Below are 17,981 nucleotides of genomic sequence, written 5' to 3'. Positions count from 1 at the left end.
GTGAGTGTTTAAGAAGTAGGTGTTTCAAATCCTATTTGAAAAGTCAACTCTCGTAAAAAATTGAAATCTTTTCTTTTTATTTAATTTTTGTTTGCTTATTTTAGCCAATGTGGATTGTAATTCTTTTCCTCAATATTTTCTTAATTGCAGGAATTAAAAAAAAACTATCCAAGTTTAATATAATGTATGTTGCATCGCGGAAGAACAGGTGCCGGTTTTTTGTTAACCGATGAACTGGATCTCGCCCTTATTATTATATTAAAAACAGACTTTAAAAAAACGTTTTTGTTGCAGAGTCCCCGCCAATCGGACTCGGACTCATCGGACAGCGGCGGACGTAGCGGCGACGAGGGCGACAGCGGGACGCCCGCTTCACTAACCCCTCAGCCCCACCTTCACTTATCCCATTCCCGTCGTCGGACAATATCGTCGTCCACGACGACGACGGCGGCGTCACTTCATTCGGCCGCCGCCCTGTCGCCCGCGGCCGCCCTTTCCCCCGCCGCTATGACGTCGGTCGACGTAGCGCTGGCAGTGGCGGCGTTAGCGGGCGGTGGCGCGGCTCCCGGCGCTTCCGGTGCCCCCCATTTGCCCTTTTACGCTCCCTCGATGCTAACGCATAACTGGTAAGTATGAGGAAGCCTTTGTATAGTGCAATTTTATACTCAACAATTGTCACATTCTGTCAATGTCACGGCCATATCAGCGTTTTGTTTTTTCATTCAAGTTTGAAACAAAATCACAAACATCGATAACACAAGCCAACAAAAATTTTGTGAATTCATATTTTTGGATTTATAGGGACGAAACTAATAGAAAACCAATATTTTATTGTTTCTATCGCGCAAAATTTTTAATTAATTCTTGAAATCTTATATTTATTGTTTTAAAAATAGAAATATTACATAAAATTCTAAAAATTGAAATTGAAAATTCTAAAAATTGAAATTGAAATTGCCACTGGAATTAATTTGGCATAAATGAAGAGAATATTAACGGGGAATGTCTTGAAGAAAGCCCTTTTATATTATAATTACTTTTGTTGTAGCCAATCGTTTCGTAAGGTTAGTGAGCATGGTGAATTCCTTTTTAAAATGACAAAACTTTGTAAATATTCCAGATTCGTTTTGGTATGTGTGTGGTTATTTTGTGGTCAAGAAATTTAAACGTGAAATTACACCTCTGTTTGAAAATCAATACGATATCAAGACAAACGTTGGGTGCCACATATTGTTTGTAAAGTATGTGATGTAGGTTTAAGACATTGGAATAATGGAACCAAGCGATCCCTACCTTTTGTAATATCTATGATGACTGCTACTTCTGTGTGTGCAATATTCGTGGATATAATACTAAAAATTTGAAAAACATTATTTATCCGAGGCTCAAGTCAGCCATTTTGAATAAAGTGGTTCCAAGAGTTTCAAGAGCTGTTCTCTTGCACAACGGAAATGTTCTTGTTTCTGTACCTGTTGCTCATTCGGCGCAAATGAAAGAATGCTACGAAAATCTGCAACTAGTGTAATACAATAGTTCGATAATTTGTGGTGATTTAAAGGCTATGGGACTTCTACTAAGTCAGCTCGAAGCAACCCTGATTTTTGTGTTAATGGGGTGATTTTTCTTCCGTATCAGAAAATATTCTTCACGATATTGATTCACGAAAAATTCTCTTACCACCTTTGCATATTAAATTAGGACTGATAAAGCAATACGTTCGAGCTTTAAATAAAGATGGAACGTGTGGAAAAAATAACCGCAAAACTACAAGAAAGAATTGTGAATACCATGTTCGAATCTGAAAAGGTTTGCATGGGCTTCATTTACTGATGTTATGAAAGGTTTTCTAGGAAACAACAAATATCCAAATTACAAAAACATGGGTGAAAACATGTTGGAGAAATTTTGGGAAATTGAATGCAATATGAGTATATAACTGTACTTTTTACACTCACATCTGGACTACTTTTCCGAAAATGTTGATTCCGTGAGTGAGGCGCAAGGTGAGAGGTTCCACCAGGATATAAAAGAAATAGAACGCAGATATCAAAGTCGATGGAACGTTGCAATGGTGGAAGATCATCAAAAAGGGACAATCCGGCCGTCATATACATATACATATACAAGAAAATTCACTAAAATTTTTCGACCAAAAATAAATAGACTTAACTATTGTTTGCGACTCCGTTATTAAACTTAGATTTTTTAATTTGGTTTTTGTCCTTGTACTAATAAAAATAACTTCAAAGCAAACGAGATTAATTCTTTTAATATTAATAAAAAAACCTTACGTGATAGAGGAAAATGCTTATCAGATTTAAATTTAGGAATCCTAAATTATACAGAATTAAATGTCAAATCGAAACCCACGTTCAAAAGTTTAAAAACTGTAGGCCTGTATAATTTGTGCTTGATCAATGTTAGTCTGTATTTCCCTAATAATGTTCTCTATATCATCTAAGGAGGCTTATCCGTCCATTTAGTTTCATAAATGTTTTATTAGGTCTGAACTGCGTAGAGGCCAATCCAAGGTCTCAATTTTCACCTCATTTAAATAATTTTTTACTGTTCGTGTAGGATAGTGACTTGGCTTTACAAAACTCATCTTATAATCTGAAAAACTTATTTCGTATTCCATTTAATAACTGAGATTAAGACGAAATAAAAAAACAAAATGACTTCGAGACATCTTGAGACTTGACAGACATCTATCTAATAACGCCAGCGAGAATGTCCAAAGAATGTGAGACAAACATTTTCATAAAACCTATAAGTTATATAAAGTAACGTATAACCAGCAGTAAAGTCCTCAACCTTAAGTATTTATAAAAAAACTTTGTAAAAATAAGAATATCATAGATTCCATAGATAAAAAGTTTAGTTTAACAATTGCTCGTTTCGTACTGGGTGAAGTTTTTAATGAAACTTATGAAACTAACCAAAATAAATAATTGATTGATTTATGGTGTTTTCCTTCAAATTATAAAACCATGCTAGGAAGCTTTTCTATGACGAAATAGATTCAATATATATACAAGATAGATACAATATATATTAATTACATTGAGTAAATTTAACCCTTTTCAACAGTTCTGCTGATCCAAACCGTTTCAAGTCTACCTTCTACTAATCACTCAAATTTCGATAACGCAGAATTGAGGCTCCAACAATCCAATCTGCATCAACCTTAATCTTAATGTGTCAGCCATATCACTATTAAATCCGATTATACTACCCAGCACTGAAGCTTCGTTCTTGACAATATGGTGGCAAACCAACACCGTTTAAACAGAAGTAAAAATCGTAGGTCTACTTTATTGAAACAATATTAAGAGTTAGAGAACTTATGTAACTACCGAAATTACATTATTTTTTTAAATAAAATCTATGTTTAAATGTTGCGTGTATTTATTATCCTCAAAACTGGAAAATCAAATTAAAAATGTTTGTTTAAAGAACACCGATAGTGGCTTTTTGTTCATTGTTGATTTACTTGATATCAACATGGCGTTTTTGGGTTTTCAGGTATCTTGCCAACGTTGCGCGTTCATTCCAGGCTGCGCCAGTGGTAGACGTAGACAAAACCAGCAGCGGGGAACAGCCGTTGGATCTCAGCAAAGGGTCCAGTACCACAAACAGCAATTCTTCGGATTCCAAAGTGGGAAACAATGCCAATGTAAGACTGCCCACGTTGGATACCAAACACATATTTAGGTAAGTTTCAAAATAAATCTTTTACATATTGAAAACATAGCAATGGGTGTCAATAATCCTAAATTCTCAAATATGCGGAGAAATAAAAATGAAAAATTCTGCAGTTGCATATTTGGGACTCTTTGCTACTGAAGGGTAATTCCGACATCTACTTAGTCAGATGGAGGCAGGAAGTAGCTGGCATTTATTTGATCTTCGTCGCTGGACGTAGTTCAAAATAAAACATAAAAAACATTTGGCAACTTTTAAGCAATAGGTAAAATGTAAACAAAGAGCAGGGGACAAAAACACCATGGACGATCAAGAGATCTGCCAACAGAGTTTTTGTGTTTGGAAAACAAACCATCATTATTATTCGACATCATCAATATCATCATAACCGCCCTCAATATATAACAAGAATTTATAGACTCCACTTTCTACAAAGTTGGTGACGAATTTATATCGGTAATTCATAGTTCGCAATTAAGCATTTTCTGAAATGGAAGACACATATTTCCTGGTATTTTTCTGTTGAAATTGCACGATACTTAAATTGTGCTTTAGAAACACTATTCCATTTGAATCTTATCTTCTTACTGTTACAGTTTTTCTTTTCTACACAAGGCATTGTATCGCTTGCGGCTAGCCAGATTGCGTAGCGAAAAAAAAGTAATAATTTAGAATTTTTACAGACTTGTTTCTCTGTGGATTATGGCGTTGTAATTATTTACTGAAAAGTTAATATGCCTTTTCAATGCTTAAAAGATGTACAGACTGTTAGTTAGAAACAACATACGACTGTGTACAGTTTACCTCGGTTTAAAAACTCATGTTTTCCAATTGAGTTTATTTATCTTTCTACTCCCGACTGTAAAATGCCTAATTACACACCGATCTAGCGTGCGGGAATCGTCACTTTACCACATCAGTTTCGTTTCCCACGGATCCAAGTCACTTCGGACATTCCCGGGATTTAACCGCACGGGTTTGGGGGCAATCGGATGTTTTCGGAGATATTTCCCACGCCTTGAATTTTGACGTTTATCAATCCAGTGAATGTATTGTTTTGCAAAAATCTACCCAAAAACTGACGGTCGTAGTATGCAACACGTTCGGCAAACCTTTCAAGTCACTCGTTTATTAAAGTTTTTAAGTCGCTCCACTGCGCTCCGTTCGTGCCAAATCAACGCGTGAGTGAAATGCCGTTTACTGCACTTTTTGCATAATATACATATACTATTAATTATTTAATTATTACAACAAAGTACCCTAATGACTTAATAACGTCATAATTTACAAAGGTACACTAAAACTAAGTACATTTATCTTAATTCAAAAGAGTAAGCAAAACAATTTCTAAACTAAAAAACAAAAAAAAACAAGAATAAATTTAGTCAGAGCGAAACGCTCTTATTGGTTGATTCCTAAATGAATTGGGTGACAAACTAAAAATATCTATTTGGTGATACTGGTGAGTTGCCAGTCTATTCCGTTATTAACAATATTGTGCAAAAAAAATGGCACTATACTATTCGCCTAACAGATAATTTCAATATATGATTGAAGTCAATCTATTAGATTGTGGCTATACCTAAAGTTCATGAGAAAAATAAACTTTTTTGAATGCTTTCAATTCTGTTTACATACTTATGATATTGGGGACTCCATATCATACTGGCAAAATTAAGATGGGACCGCACATAGGCATTATAGAATACGACCAGCGACTTGAGGTGTTTAAATTCTTTGCTAACCCTTGTTGTAATAAAATCCAAGTTTATATGAATTTCAAAACTGAGTTTTGTGTCTATAGTTACTCCAGGATCCATATATGCTTTACTTGTTTAATGCTTACTTCATTGAATTTATAATCAAAAACTATATAATTTTTTAATTTACTGAACTTAAAATAGTAACATTTGTCAATATTTAAAAACAGTCACACACACCACACATTTACCCGTGTCCGCTATGAACAAAGAAAACAGAATAGGTCCCAAGCGCGATCCCTATGGTAGATTTAGATTTAGTTAAATTTAATTCAACAAACTGAGTCCTAGAACTAATGTATGATTGAAAAGCTAACGTTGATGCAGCCGCCCCATGACCCATCAGATGGAGAATTCGTAATATAGGTGTTGTATAACTGATCACCAGATATAATTTTGATTAAATTCTTTTATTATTCATTAGATACCATCACATCTTGATTTCCCATTTACAAAGCCTTTTTTTAATGTATGGATGACCATATGAGTGACATCCAAATATTACACTACCAATCAGATGAACGTTTGTTTATCTTATAAATAATTTACCAAAAATTTCTTCTATGTTCTTTTAAGAACAAACCTCGTTTCTCGGTGGATGTGGTGTAGTTAAATGGTCGGTCTTAGCGTTAAATCTTGATGGCCACGCAAAAGTACCAAATTTGATAATTGAAGTCTCACATCCAGACCAACAATCTCTTCTGTGATCTTTTAGTAATCTGGCTAGAACAATCATTTTTTTCGATCAGGGTTGTCTAGCTAATTAATCGGTTTTAGTGTTTAATTTTGGTGACCACATATACGTCCTAAATTTGATAATCGAAGTGGCACATCTATATCAAAAATCTCTTGTGTGTTCTTTTAAAAATCTGAATTGCACAATCATCTGGCTGATCTTGTTTCCAAGTTACCAAAAATATGTTCTTTGCTTTTTTATTATTTGCCTATAACGAACCTCTTTGTGGTGTGATCACCCTTCGTGTTAAATGTGACCATACAAATGTACCAAACGTACCAAGTTTGATTATTGAAGTCTCACATGCAGACCAAAAATCTTGTCTGCGTTCTTTAGGGAGAAAGCTGTTTATGTGTTGCTGAAAGGTATAAAATCACAGCGATAAGCTGCGTACGGTTCTTCGTTCTTTATAGATCGTATCGGTGAGATCTCTCTATCCTAATTATACCCGAAAGTGGAATACATATTTTTATTGCAAGAGTAATAATAACGTTGAGGGATAACATATTTTTCCAATATACAATTCGGCGTATGTGCTAAACTGCGTCGTAAAAGTCCCATTTCCAGAAAATGGAGTCGTATCGTCTAGATATTCCGCATTTATTGCTCCATTTATCTTCAATCTAAGAGAATAAAACGAACGCCCGCCGGAACGTGAACTAGACGAAATAGTTGTGTTTAAAAATGTTAGTTTGTTCGTGATGCGGAGTAGTATGAAGAAGAATTTCTAAAATGCAAACACCAAATCATTATATAATACAATATTGTTAATTTTAGGTAGAAATGAAAAACAAATTTGATTATAAAGAATATTACCGAATTACCGAATATTTAATGAAAAACTTTTTCCGCTGCTGTGTTACAAATAAAGTCAGCAATTAATTATACATAGTTGAACAGTTAATTTGTATTTAAAGAAAAACAAGAGAATCTTTCCATTTTGAGAATATACTGACATTTTTAAAAAGATTTTGTGGACTTAAGAGGCCACCTTTACAACTGCTGGAATATTTAACAGGCGCAACACTCATCTCTGAGGCACCCAGAACATCGAGGTATAGCAGCGATAAAAAACTGTCACAGATTGATTGGACCGATTATTTTTAGGAAAAGTACCTAAACTTTTTTAAAAGTGAAATCGAGAATTTTAACAATTGTCTTTATGGTCATTTTGAAACATTAATTGGACGACACGAACCAATTCTATGGCCACCAAGTTTTATATGGGGACATTTTAATCAAATAATTGCCTGTACTCTCTTCTTGCTTGATATAAGTTGTTAATATTTTTATAAGTTTATTATTTTTTCGGTCGCCAAGGCTATGAAGCAGTTTTTTTTAAAACCTTTCAAAATAAGTTAAACAAACCCTATATTTTTGAGTAGAGGAAAAAAGGTCTTTCTTTCTGTGAAATAATATACAGGGTGTCCCATTTCAAAATGGGTATTTGTATTATTTTTATTCTTATTATTTTCGAAAAAAAAACTATAAAACTTTCATAGGCGAATTATGAATAAACAGATAAAACATATATTGTTCTCTAAAAATTTTATGCAATTTTGTAGTCATTTTTGTTTTAAATTTACAACGCATTTATTTATATATATTACAATTTTTTATTCAATAATATTGGGTCAAACATCAAAAAGAAATCATTTTTCAAAAAAAAAATTGTACAAATTTTAGCTAGTGTAAAAAGGTTTAATTAGACAAACTAACGAACCGAGATCCTAGAAAATTCGAAAAATAAAATATATTTATGTCTAGTTGCTTTCGAAAAATAAATATTTCTATAAGATCAATATTTGAAAACAGAGCATTTATGGACCATCGTTTATGTATGTGAGTTTTTTTAGATGTTTGAGGAAAAGTTTATGTAAACTATTATGGGTGCAGAGAGTTCGTTCGTTAAATAGACGTAATTTTGCAATTTTGTGAGCCTGTATCGATGGACGTTTCAGATTTTTAGAAACTCCACTTCTCGTTTGACATTGCAAAAAAAGGCAAAATCTGGAAGACGAAACGTAAAGGAAAAAATTGTAGTTAACTTTACAAACGATATGCATGCTTAATTTTGGAGTTATAGCACAAACTTTCCACATATCAATTTTCAAAACCAAGGGAGGCATAGGACATCTCATATTTTATAGTTGTTTTTTATTTTTGTCATCAATTTAGTCGCAGCACACTTGGTTGATGTTCGTAATGTGTTAATTTTTGGTTCAGAATGCTTTTCACCGAACGAAAGAAAATATCAAAAATTGCACTCATAGCTAATTGGATATTTATAAACTCCCTACGCGAAGTTATAAAATTAAACTTTTGTTTTTTTAATAGCTGATTTTTAATTTCGCACTATGGAAAAGTACGCAAATTTTAAAACCTGTATTTTACCTGTATATATACTCATAAATTTGGTTACGGCCGTATATTTTAATTTTACAACAACGAACTATCGAGGGTTCGCTGTCAGGTTCGAAGGTTTCGATATTAGGCCCCCCACGTAACCGCAAAATCCACTCGTCATTTCGTAGTGATTTACGATTGAAGGGGATGTTTATATCTGACAATTTCCAACGCTTATCGACCCATAAACCGCCATCGCACGATAGGGTGAATGTAATGCAACCCTTAACTTTTAAAATACGCTACGCGATCGTTATATGAGGGTCATTAAGGCAGTGCACCAAAAATGCATATACGTTTATGCGTTTAATATTAGGGCGTAGAGTTTTACCTTTTGCGTTCTCTGGTAATTTTTCCGTCGCAGTACAGTCAATTATATATGTATAGAACATACGAAACGGAAAGCACTAATTATAAATACATATTATTATTATTATTTACCTATAGTGTTACCACCAAATCAGCATTATTAATGAATTTTCTACAAATGCTAGCTAACTTAAAAAATGCAATAATTTTAACTTATTGACTTACATGAATTTTAATCAAATCAACAACACTTTATTTGGGTTTAAAACATTCCATCAATTTTACGATTTGTGGATTTTAAGATTTTCTATAAAATCAAGTTTTTTAGATAACTTTAAGGGAAAACATTTTATTAATGTGTTCCAGTCTTATTCATTTAAGTAGTCTTAAATTAGGCTGAACCAGTGTGTGTGTGTGTTTTTTTTTCTTTTTAAATCAGCACATGGAAACGTGAAAAAAGGACCAACTTTTTTAAGGTGTTTTGACAGGTATGTTATTTATTATTTTTGACAAACTATCCCTAGGTTTAAAAAATGTTCCTCTCAGGTGATGACTCTAGTGACGACACTGTATATAATACAGTAAACGCTTTCCATTTCCGGGCATCCTGTATAATAGTATACTTGCGTTTGGCGAATTGCCTACTCTTATAAATATCTTTCTTATTTAGGTTTTAATCCATAGAAATGTATCAAGTATATATAGTTTATTCTTTCTCTTCTTTAAGTTATTAATAAGAAAATACGAATAAAACGAAACATAATATAACATATACAGGGTGTTTAAAAATAGACATTATTGCTTTGATTGCAAATTTGTCATCGAAAAGGAGAAGTAAATGAAAAAGTTCACCCAATGTCAAATATGTGCAAGAATATTTTAAGTTGAATTTTAAGTTACACGCTTTCAATAAAACTGATAAGTAAAAAGAAAAATTTTCCGAAATAACTAGGGATAATCTGAAAAAAGCTTAACCCATTTTAATAAATTTCCCACAAGACGTAGTCTTCTTACGTAATCGCAAAAGAAAATTCTGAAAAAATGAAATGCAACTATATAACTTTTCGTACGTCATTAGATTGTCAAATAGAGAAAACCGCATCTCAATATCTTTGTGCTAACCTAAAATTCAAGCTCAAAAGAAAGTTTATTATTGACCTATTAAAGTAGTTTAACATGTAAAAATCAATATTTTGTTATTATTTCTAAAGGTATAAAGGTATATCCAGTAAATAACCAGTTTAATTGCCGCTCAAGATCTTGTTAGATGCTACTACACCAGTCAGAAACCATCCAACCAATCTTAATCGTAAGCAAGTGAGTGTCTTTGATAATTCAAAATAAATTCGTTGTGTCGAGAACACTTTTATTTCCTGCGTTTCCGAAGTCAAACATTTTTCTAGGAGACTTTTGTCCGTTTAATCCTCCTCCTAAGTGCCGTCTCTGCTGAGGTTGGCGACCATTGTGGCATACATTTCTCTGTTCTGGGCTTGATGTATGAGGGCATTTCCATCTGTGTGGGTCCAGTCCCGGATATTTCTCAGCCATGATTTCTTCTTTCGGCCTATATTCCGTCTACCCTCTATCTTCCCTTCCAATATCAGCTGAAGCTGTTCGTGCTCTTGGTGGCGCATGATGTGTCCGAGGTAAGCGGTTTTACGTATTTTAAGGAGCGTGTACAAGTGTGCTCGTGTGTTCATTTTACGTAGCACCGTCTCGTTAGTTGTGTGGCTTGTCCAACTGACCCGAAGCATACGTCGATAAAGCCACATCTCGAATGCGTTGAGTTTCTTGATGTCGTCTTGCTTAAGTGTCCATGTCTCACAGCCATAAAGCAATAGAGCCCATACGTAGCATTTAAGTGCTCTTAGTCTGAGAGTTAATTAGTCCGTTTAATAATATGTTGTTAATTCTTCAGATTAATATAAAGAGGATGACTCCATAATTAATACAAAAAATGCATCCTAGAATATTGTTTGGCAGTGTTGTGGGTGTTGCATAAGCTGACAAATTGCTGTTTGGAATAATTGTGTACCTTAGGTTGGGAGCAAAGCGGACCAAACTACTGAAACGTGTAAGTGATATTTGGAATGGATACTAATCAATTGAAGTCGATTGAAGAGAACAGAGTATCGATTCTTTTTACAAAACTTCTGGATTCCTCCTGCGTCGGTTTTTGCTGAATCGAAATTGCTGACACGTTTCACCAATCATCCTGCTGGCTTCTTCAGAGCCAACACAAAACAATTTTCACTCTAGCTCTGAAGAAGCCAACAGAATGATTGGCGAAACGTCAGCAATTTGGACTCAGCAAAAACCGACGCAGGAGGAATCCAGTAAAAAGTATTACAGTAGCCTGTGGAAGTTTCTTTGAAAAATTAAGAGTATCGATTCGATATCATGGTTTAGTCTAGATTCGCCCATTATATTACGACACGTGATTTCACTAACTGCCTGTACGTATGAAGTTAACGTGCTGAAATAAAAAAAAATAGTCGAGATTAACCTCGCCTACACTGGTCTGCAAAAAAAAATTCTCCTTATTTCTTTTATGCATGATTTCATAATATTTTGTGCTCTGATGTCCATTTAATTGAAAAACGATATTCTTAAAGTAACAATAAATATAAAAAATAGAAAAAATATTACGCTCTAAGTTTTACAGTGGAAAATGCTAATTTTACTCTTACAAATTATAAAAGTATCAGCAAATTTATCTCAATATGGTGATAAAATACAAGTTAATTTGTAGTTTTTTTCTTTTCATCGTTTCCATCGGAGTTTCTCGGCGAATCGACCAACAGAAATCAGCAAGCATTGCTGCTGATTATTTCCCATTGTAGCGTCTTTCAATTTGCATAATATCCTGATGTACCTTCTCACCGTGCTCATCTGTTACGGCACCGAGATTTTCAGGAAAGAAATCTACATGGGAGTAAAAAAAAAATTAAATGACATATTTAACTAAAACTTTATAGGCAAAAAGAAGCTCTCGAATGATTTGTCGGTAGTTGTCAGATTTAGTATTCCCAAGAAAATTATGACATTTATAAAAGCCACCCGAGCTTTTTTTCTTTCAGATTTTTTTTTCAGATTTGCATAATTTTCTTTCACGTTTGTTGCATGTGCAACGGGCACTAATGGGTATTTATTACCATTATGGAGTAAAACGGCTTTCAGGCTTATCTTTGAGGCATCAATAAAAAATCTCCATGTTTAAGTAAATGAGGTTTTTTGATGGACTCGAAGATTAAGATAAAGTTCATGAAGGTGAAGATGTACAGGCTGAAATAAATCTCAATTGAGGCTGTAGACCGCAAGTATTTTTAATTTCCATCTTTTCGTTATTTTTTGAAAGTGCCTTCACCATGATGTCATGCAGAAATAACAATCATTTTCGTGATTCTGAGGTTCACTCCAACGCATTGGCAATGGAAACAGCATAGATTTGAGCCTACTTTGAGTCAACCTCTCAACGTTCTTGAGAAAGTGTTACAGCATATTTTTGCCACCCAACTTTTATCCCTCTCATCGATAGAAAATCCAAAATAAAGCTGATAAGCTGTTTTAACAAGGTCGGTTTTGGCATTTCGGTGCATTTTTAGAATAAACTCATCACGAATGTAGCAAGTTGGCGGAATTCTACAACCTAAAATTAAATAAAATTTATTGTAGAAAAATTTTCAAATTGCTATTTTATATTTATTGGCTCTGTTCATGCAAAAATACAAGAACGACACATACAATACTTAACATAAATAGAGAGAATATGACCTTTATGCAAAACTTACAAAAATATTTGATACAGAGCGTAAACAATTAAAAAAGAAGTTTTCAACTATCTGCTGTAAAGTCACAGCGAATATTGCGCAAATGCATAATTATGTACTACCGTAAAAATCACATTCAGCACTTTCCTTCTTTATCTTATAACTATTTTGTATCTATATACACTGTTTACGATGTTAACTCATAAAGTGAATTAAAAAAAAACTACATTTATATTTTTAAAAAATTATATTAAATTTGGGATATAATTTTTTGAAGGAGGATTTCATTGCGGACCAGTGTTATCATTTGGGATATAATTTTGGTCAAATTCAAATTAACCATAAAAATGTGAAGAGCTCAATTAACGATGCACTCCCATGTAAGTAAAGTGCATGTTGAAATCTCGAGAAAACAAATAAAATTGACAAAGCCTAGAATCCGTATTGATAAGGAAAGTTTGTGACCGATAATAGCGTCTTTTCAGCGAACGGAAAAACATTTTTTAAATATTTTACCATGTATTTAACGACTTGTTATTGACCCGTTTTAGATTAAAACTACTCGGGTTCGTTTAACTTGATGTTTTTTGTGCAAAGGACAGAATACATCTAATTTTAACACAATGGTTCTTTTAAGAGGGTCTTGCCATTTGAAGATAGCCGCCGTCTCTTTATTTGTTTTGATATTTACACGCTATTGAAAGAAAGTCACGTTTGTTAGACTTGAACTTGATGATTTCTATGAGGCTGGATTAATATATTGTAAAGGGAAATTGAATGTTATGAAAATAAATATGTTTTATTATATTTGGTATGTTGGTGGGTCGAATGGATCGGAACACCATCTCTCAGTGTCGCTCGTGTTGCGAAAAACTCCAGTCGACAATATTTCATTGCATCGCATCGAAAGTTAGGAACTTACACCCACTTACAATCGTTAGGGTTAATATTGAGTACATAAAGAAAACTGCACCAATAAGTCAATCGTCAACTACCTACAACAGCAAATAACACTGCGTTTTGATGTTAAATTAATGACCACACACAACTGCTACTTTCTTTAAAAAAAAGTCGTTCAAATTTTTCGTCGATGAATTTCATATACTTCTGCAGCATCATCATTTAGATATTTTTTTTTATTATTCCATCTATTTGTCTGGATATCTAATGCCCAGTAGGCACGATACAATTTTTATATGTATTTTTGAATTTTTTTTTTTTTTAATTACATATGCGTGTATTTTTTACTGGTAATTTTTTTGATCAAAATTTTGTTTTTAAAGGTGATTTTAAAATTTTGACAAAATAATCGATACTTTTTAATGTTTATTGGTGTCAAAATTGTTATGCAAAATTGTTTTTTTAACGCATATAATAATTTATACGTGTATAAGAAGAAATCATAATCACTATACTAAAAAGAAAGAAATTGTATTAATTTATGTATTATGGCAAACTTAGGATGCATATTGAAATATAGTTTGACTTCTTTTATAATAGTTCTTAATTTTCCTGGTTAAATTTTGTATTACCCACAATTTTTAAACAAAATGTACATTTCCATTTTTTATAATGATTTTGGGATACGAAACTTTCATTTGAAATTACTTGCAATGAAACAATGAGCCTTCCCTCTATTGGAGTTGTTTCTTGAACATTTTTTCCACCGTGTCTCATCTTGATTTTGACTTTATTTACATTTATTTACAAGTTTGTACAAAATTTCAAAGCAATGAATGAATGACAAATGACAAAATTATTCAAGGTTTTTAAAACCAAGTGGTTCCACAACTGCAGCCATATGAATGAATGAATTTGGAAATGATTTTTTTAGCCAACCTCTAAGTATGTTTCGTTAGGTACTGTTTTATATAGAAATTGCAACACCCATTAAGTAGTTTTCTTAAATATGAATAACAATCGATGAGATTTTCAAACAAAGTTATCGAAAGTAATTGAAGGAAGTTCAATAATGAATTGTGTCTCCACGTAAATTTTGACATCTTGTAACTCTGATTTAGAGGTTGTACTGGATGAATCAAACTGGGCCCCCTGCACCTATATCGAAAAGACAAATGCAAACTTGGTTAATGGGAAGCAAAAGACATTGGTTAAGATATAGTTTGTTGTATATAATCGCCTTCAATTTTTTTTTAAATGACCAATATACAATCAACTACTCACAGCCATAGCATCTTTTTTATCATAATACGGTAGAACATGCTTTTCAAACCACTTTTGTATAAAAGTTACTCTCTATTGATTCATCAGTTGTGAGGTTGAAAGTTGAATCGATATTAATAGCCCCACAAGATGGCCAACAAATTCGCTAGACCTAACCCCTATTGATTTTTTTCTTTGGGGAATTCTTAAGAATCAACTCTATAAAACAACCTCAAGTGGCCAAAAGAACAGATTGTTGGAATTCATTAGAAGTACGTCAAGATATCCATCGCGAACACGCAAACTGCTGAACCAATAAAGACAGAAGAACTTTCTATATAAAAATTAGTAAAAGTAAATATTTTTATATTATGACGGAAAAATGGTTGTGGTATGGTTATAGTTCTTGTTATATCAGGTATTTAAAAAAAAAAGAAAGCGATTATATGCAACAAAATACCAGGGGCTCTCCGTCAACGAAATTTGCGTTTAGAGCCAGTGCACCAAGTTTGAATCAACCATCATAAAATGTTGCAATTGACTCAACCTTTTATATATTATATCCCAAATATGTTCAACGCGACTGATTGTAACACTTTATCGATGTTCGATTGAGCGTTCATATTTCTATCTAATAAAACTAATTCTTACGACTGGGGACCCCTCGTGCAAGATCGGACCGGCATCAAGGGACACTAAGTGTTTGGAGTAGTCCTTCGTCACCACTGGTTGTTCTTAAAGGATAACTCTATTTATTTATATCATTAAGGTACACTTAATTGACCATACGCGGCTCTAAGGGACTTCTTTAAGAAAAAATAAACGAAATGTTATATATTTGAAAGATGTGGCGCAAAATACAATACTTTTCAATATTAAATTTAAACTCACCACTGCAGAAGTACTAACCGTATATACGTTGCAACAAAATTAGGTAAAACTCATAAGGTTGTGAAAAACCTCCACTGGCAATACTTGTGTAGTTCTCTCTCAACTTTATGCACAAATGTTGCCAGTGGTGGTTTTTCACAACCTTGTGAGTTTTACCTAATTTTCTTGTAACGTATAAACCGTTAGTAATATTAATAGTAATATTAAACCGTTTTGTATTTTTCTGCTTACACGCCAACATTAGTGACTGAAAGTGAAATTCTCGATTAAAAACGGTTTTGTAATATATCCTTTTACAAGCTGGTGGAGAAGACTGAGAGTTTTACAATTTCTATGGCACACAGTATATCAGTATATAAAAATTTCAATTACTGCACAGGATGTATAGTTTTTTGAAATTTTTGACTAAAATTTTGTAGGGGCGATAAATAATATAAAACTCCTATATTTACCATCTTCTATATGAATATCCCTGAAGAAGGGGTGCAAAAATAAGTTGTAAATAAATAAGTCATTAACAACTATTTGAATGTTCCGGCAAATTGATTGGCAACGGTTTTTCGCTGTCGCGATTTTTCAACGTTCGCGGTAAACTAAAAAGCTGATAACTCCAGACGATTTAATGTACTTATCAGCGGGGTCAATCACCACCATTTATGCCGATCCCGCGAGCATATGGCCTATTCGGTTTTTATAGCCATCGTGTGTATATCGAGAATTATTATTGTTTACCGCCTATGTTTGCGAAACGCGCGTTGCGAAAATAATTTTCGTCGTTTTTTCCGAAACTCGCGGAACGTACCGCTTCACATAAACTCAACGAAAATTGTCTAGCGTTTCCTTTCCTCGCGGATACGGCCACATGGAAGTCCTAAACAGCTAGTTACGGTTAGCCTGAAAATCAGTATTCGCCTTCGTAAGTAGTGTAATAAATATTATAATATACCCGATGATTTGATTAGTCATAGAAGTTTGGAGAAAAGTGGAGAACTCGCTCTAGATTGGAATGGCAACTGCGTGATAGAAATTGACGCAAATTTTACCATAGAAAAAGGCTGCTAGTAATGAGGATTCTTGTTTTGCTCTTGCTTATGTGCGTAAATATTTTATTTGCCGATATTTCATTTACATGTTAGTATTTGATGATCAAACTTCTTTGTAAAAACTTAGATTTGTAATAATATAACTTCTCCAAAAAACTGTAAAACAAAATCATTCCTTTTAGGCGGGATGGTACAAATGGTCCCGCAAGATGCTTTTTTCAATTCTGTTGAAGTAGTTAATCATCATTCATATTTAATAGTATCATTGTCAGTCGTTTTTCTAGTAACTTTGCTGTCTGTGGTTTACGTTATTTTGATATTATTGAAAAATCCCAATTTAACTTCTTTAAACGCCTCTTAATGTTGCCGAAATCTACTTCGTCTGCTCTCTTCCGGCTGGAGTGTGATGTAATTGTAAACGACCACTATACGTAAAATGTGTCTAAACTTTCTAATCAAGTTACTTGGGAGATGGGATGGAATAGTGGGAATGGGCACCGATAGATTCCCAAGGCAGTGTTTTGTTCGCCAATTAAAATTGGCGGACACTATGGACATTAAATATAATTGGGTTCCTCTGGTGAAACTTGTGAACTCTGTTTTTCCTACCTGCCACAAATATTTAGTCAAAACGCCCTTTGCTTAACATCGTTATTAAATACAAAGAACGTTGCTTTCAGACTGATCTCGATTTCAGCAGTTTACAACAGTTTAACTATTAGTGACTATTTTCTAAACTCCTTTAGCTCTAGTTTCTACACAAAATTCTCGTATACGAGGGCAACGCCAAAATTTCCCGGCCTGAATATGAAAGAAACAAAGTAGAGTAACAATTTTTTATTATTTTTCAATATATTATTATTATTCAATATAATCCCCCTTAACTTCAATACACATCTCTTTATTAACAAACAGATCAATACCTTTAAAAAAATATTCTTTTGATTTGTCTGCAAAATGAGCTAAAACAGCCTCTTTTAACTCAACTTCGTCGTTAAACCGCCGTCTACGTAAGTCCTTTTTTAAATATGGGGGCCATATATGGACCATAGGGAGGATGATCTATATGTTGGAACCCACACTCTAAAATGGCAGCTTGTGCAACACGAGCAGTATGGACAGGTACATTATCGTGCAAAAGACGCACGCCTCTGGTCAGTTTTCCTCGACGTTTTACACGTATGCAGTTTCGCAATTT

At 33.5% G+C, this 17,981-nt stretch overlaps 1 protein-coding gene across 4 annotated transcripts in view; it reads left to right on the top strand.

The window, feature by feature from the left end:
* The window catches only part of LOC132704013 (mushroom body large-type Kenyon cell-specific protein 1), a 225,109-nt gene that overhangs the window by 175,614 nt on the left and 31,514 nt on the right, over positions 1–17,981 (top strand). For all 4 annotated transcript variants that reach the window (XM_060673615.1, XM_060673616.1, XM_060673617.1 and 1 more), the window contains exons 5-6: positions 295–626; positions 3,526–3,714. In XM_060673615.1, the coding sequence (XP_060529598.1) occupies positions 295–626; positions 3,526–3,714 (521 nt within the window). The remainder of the gene's footprint in view (positions 1–294; positions 627–3,525; positions 3,715–17,981) is intronic.

The sequence above is a fragment of the Cylas formicarius genome, unplaced genomic scaffold, assembly GCF_029955315.1.
Source record: "Cylas formicarius isolate icCylForm1 unplaced genomic scaffold, icCylForm1.1 PGA_scaffold_6__28_contigs__length_40554024, whole genome shotgun sequence".
NCBI lineage: Eukaryota > Metazoa > Arthropoda > Insecta > Coleoptera > Brentidae > Cylas > Cylas formicarius.
Note: the sequence above shows the minus strand (reverse complement) of the source record. Positions and strands in the feature narration are given on the sequence as shown.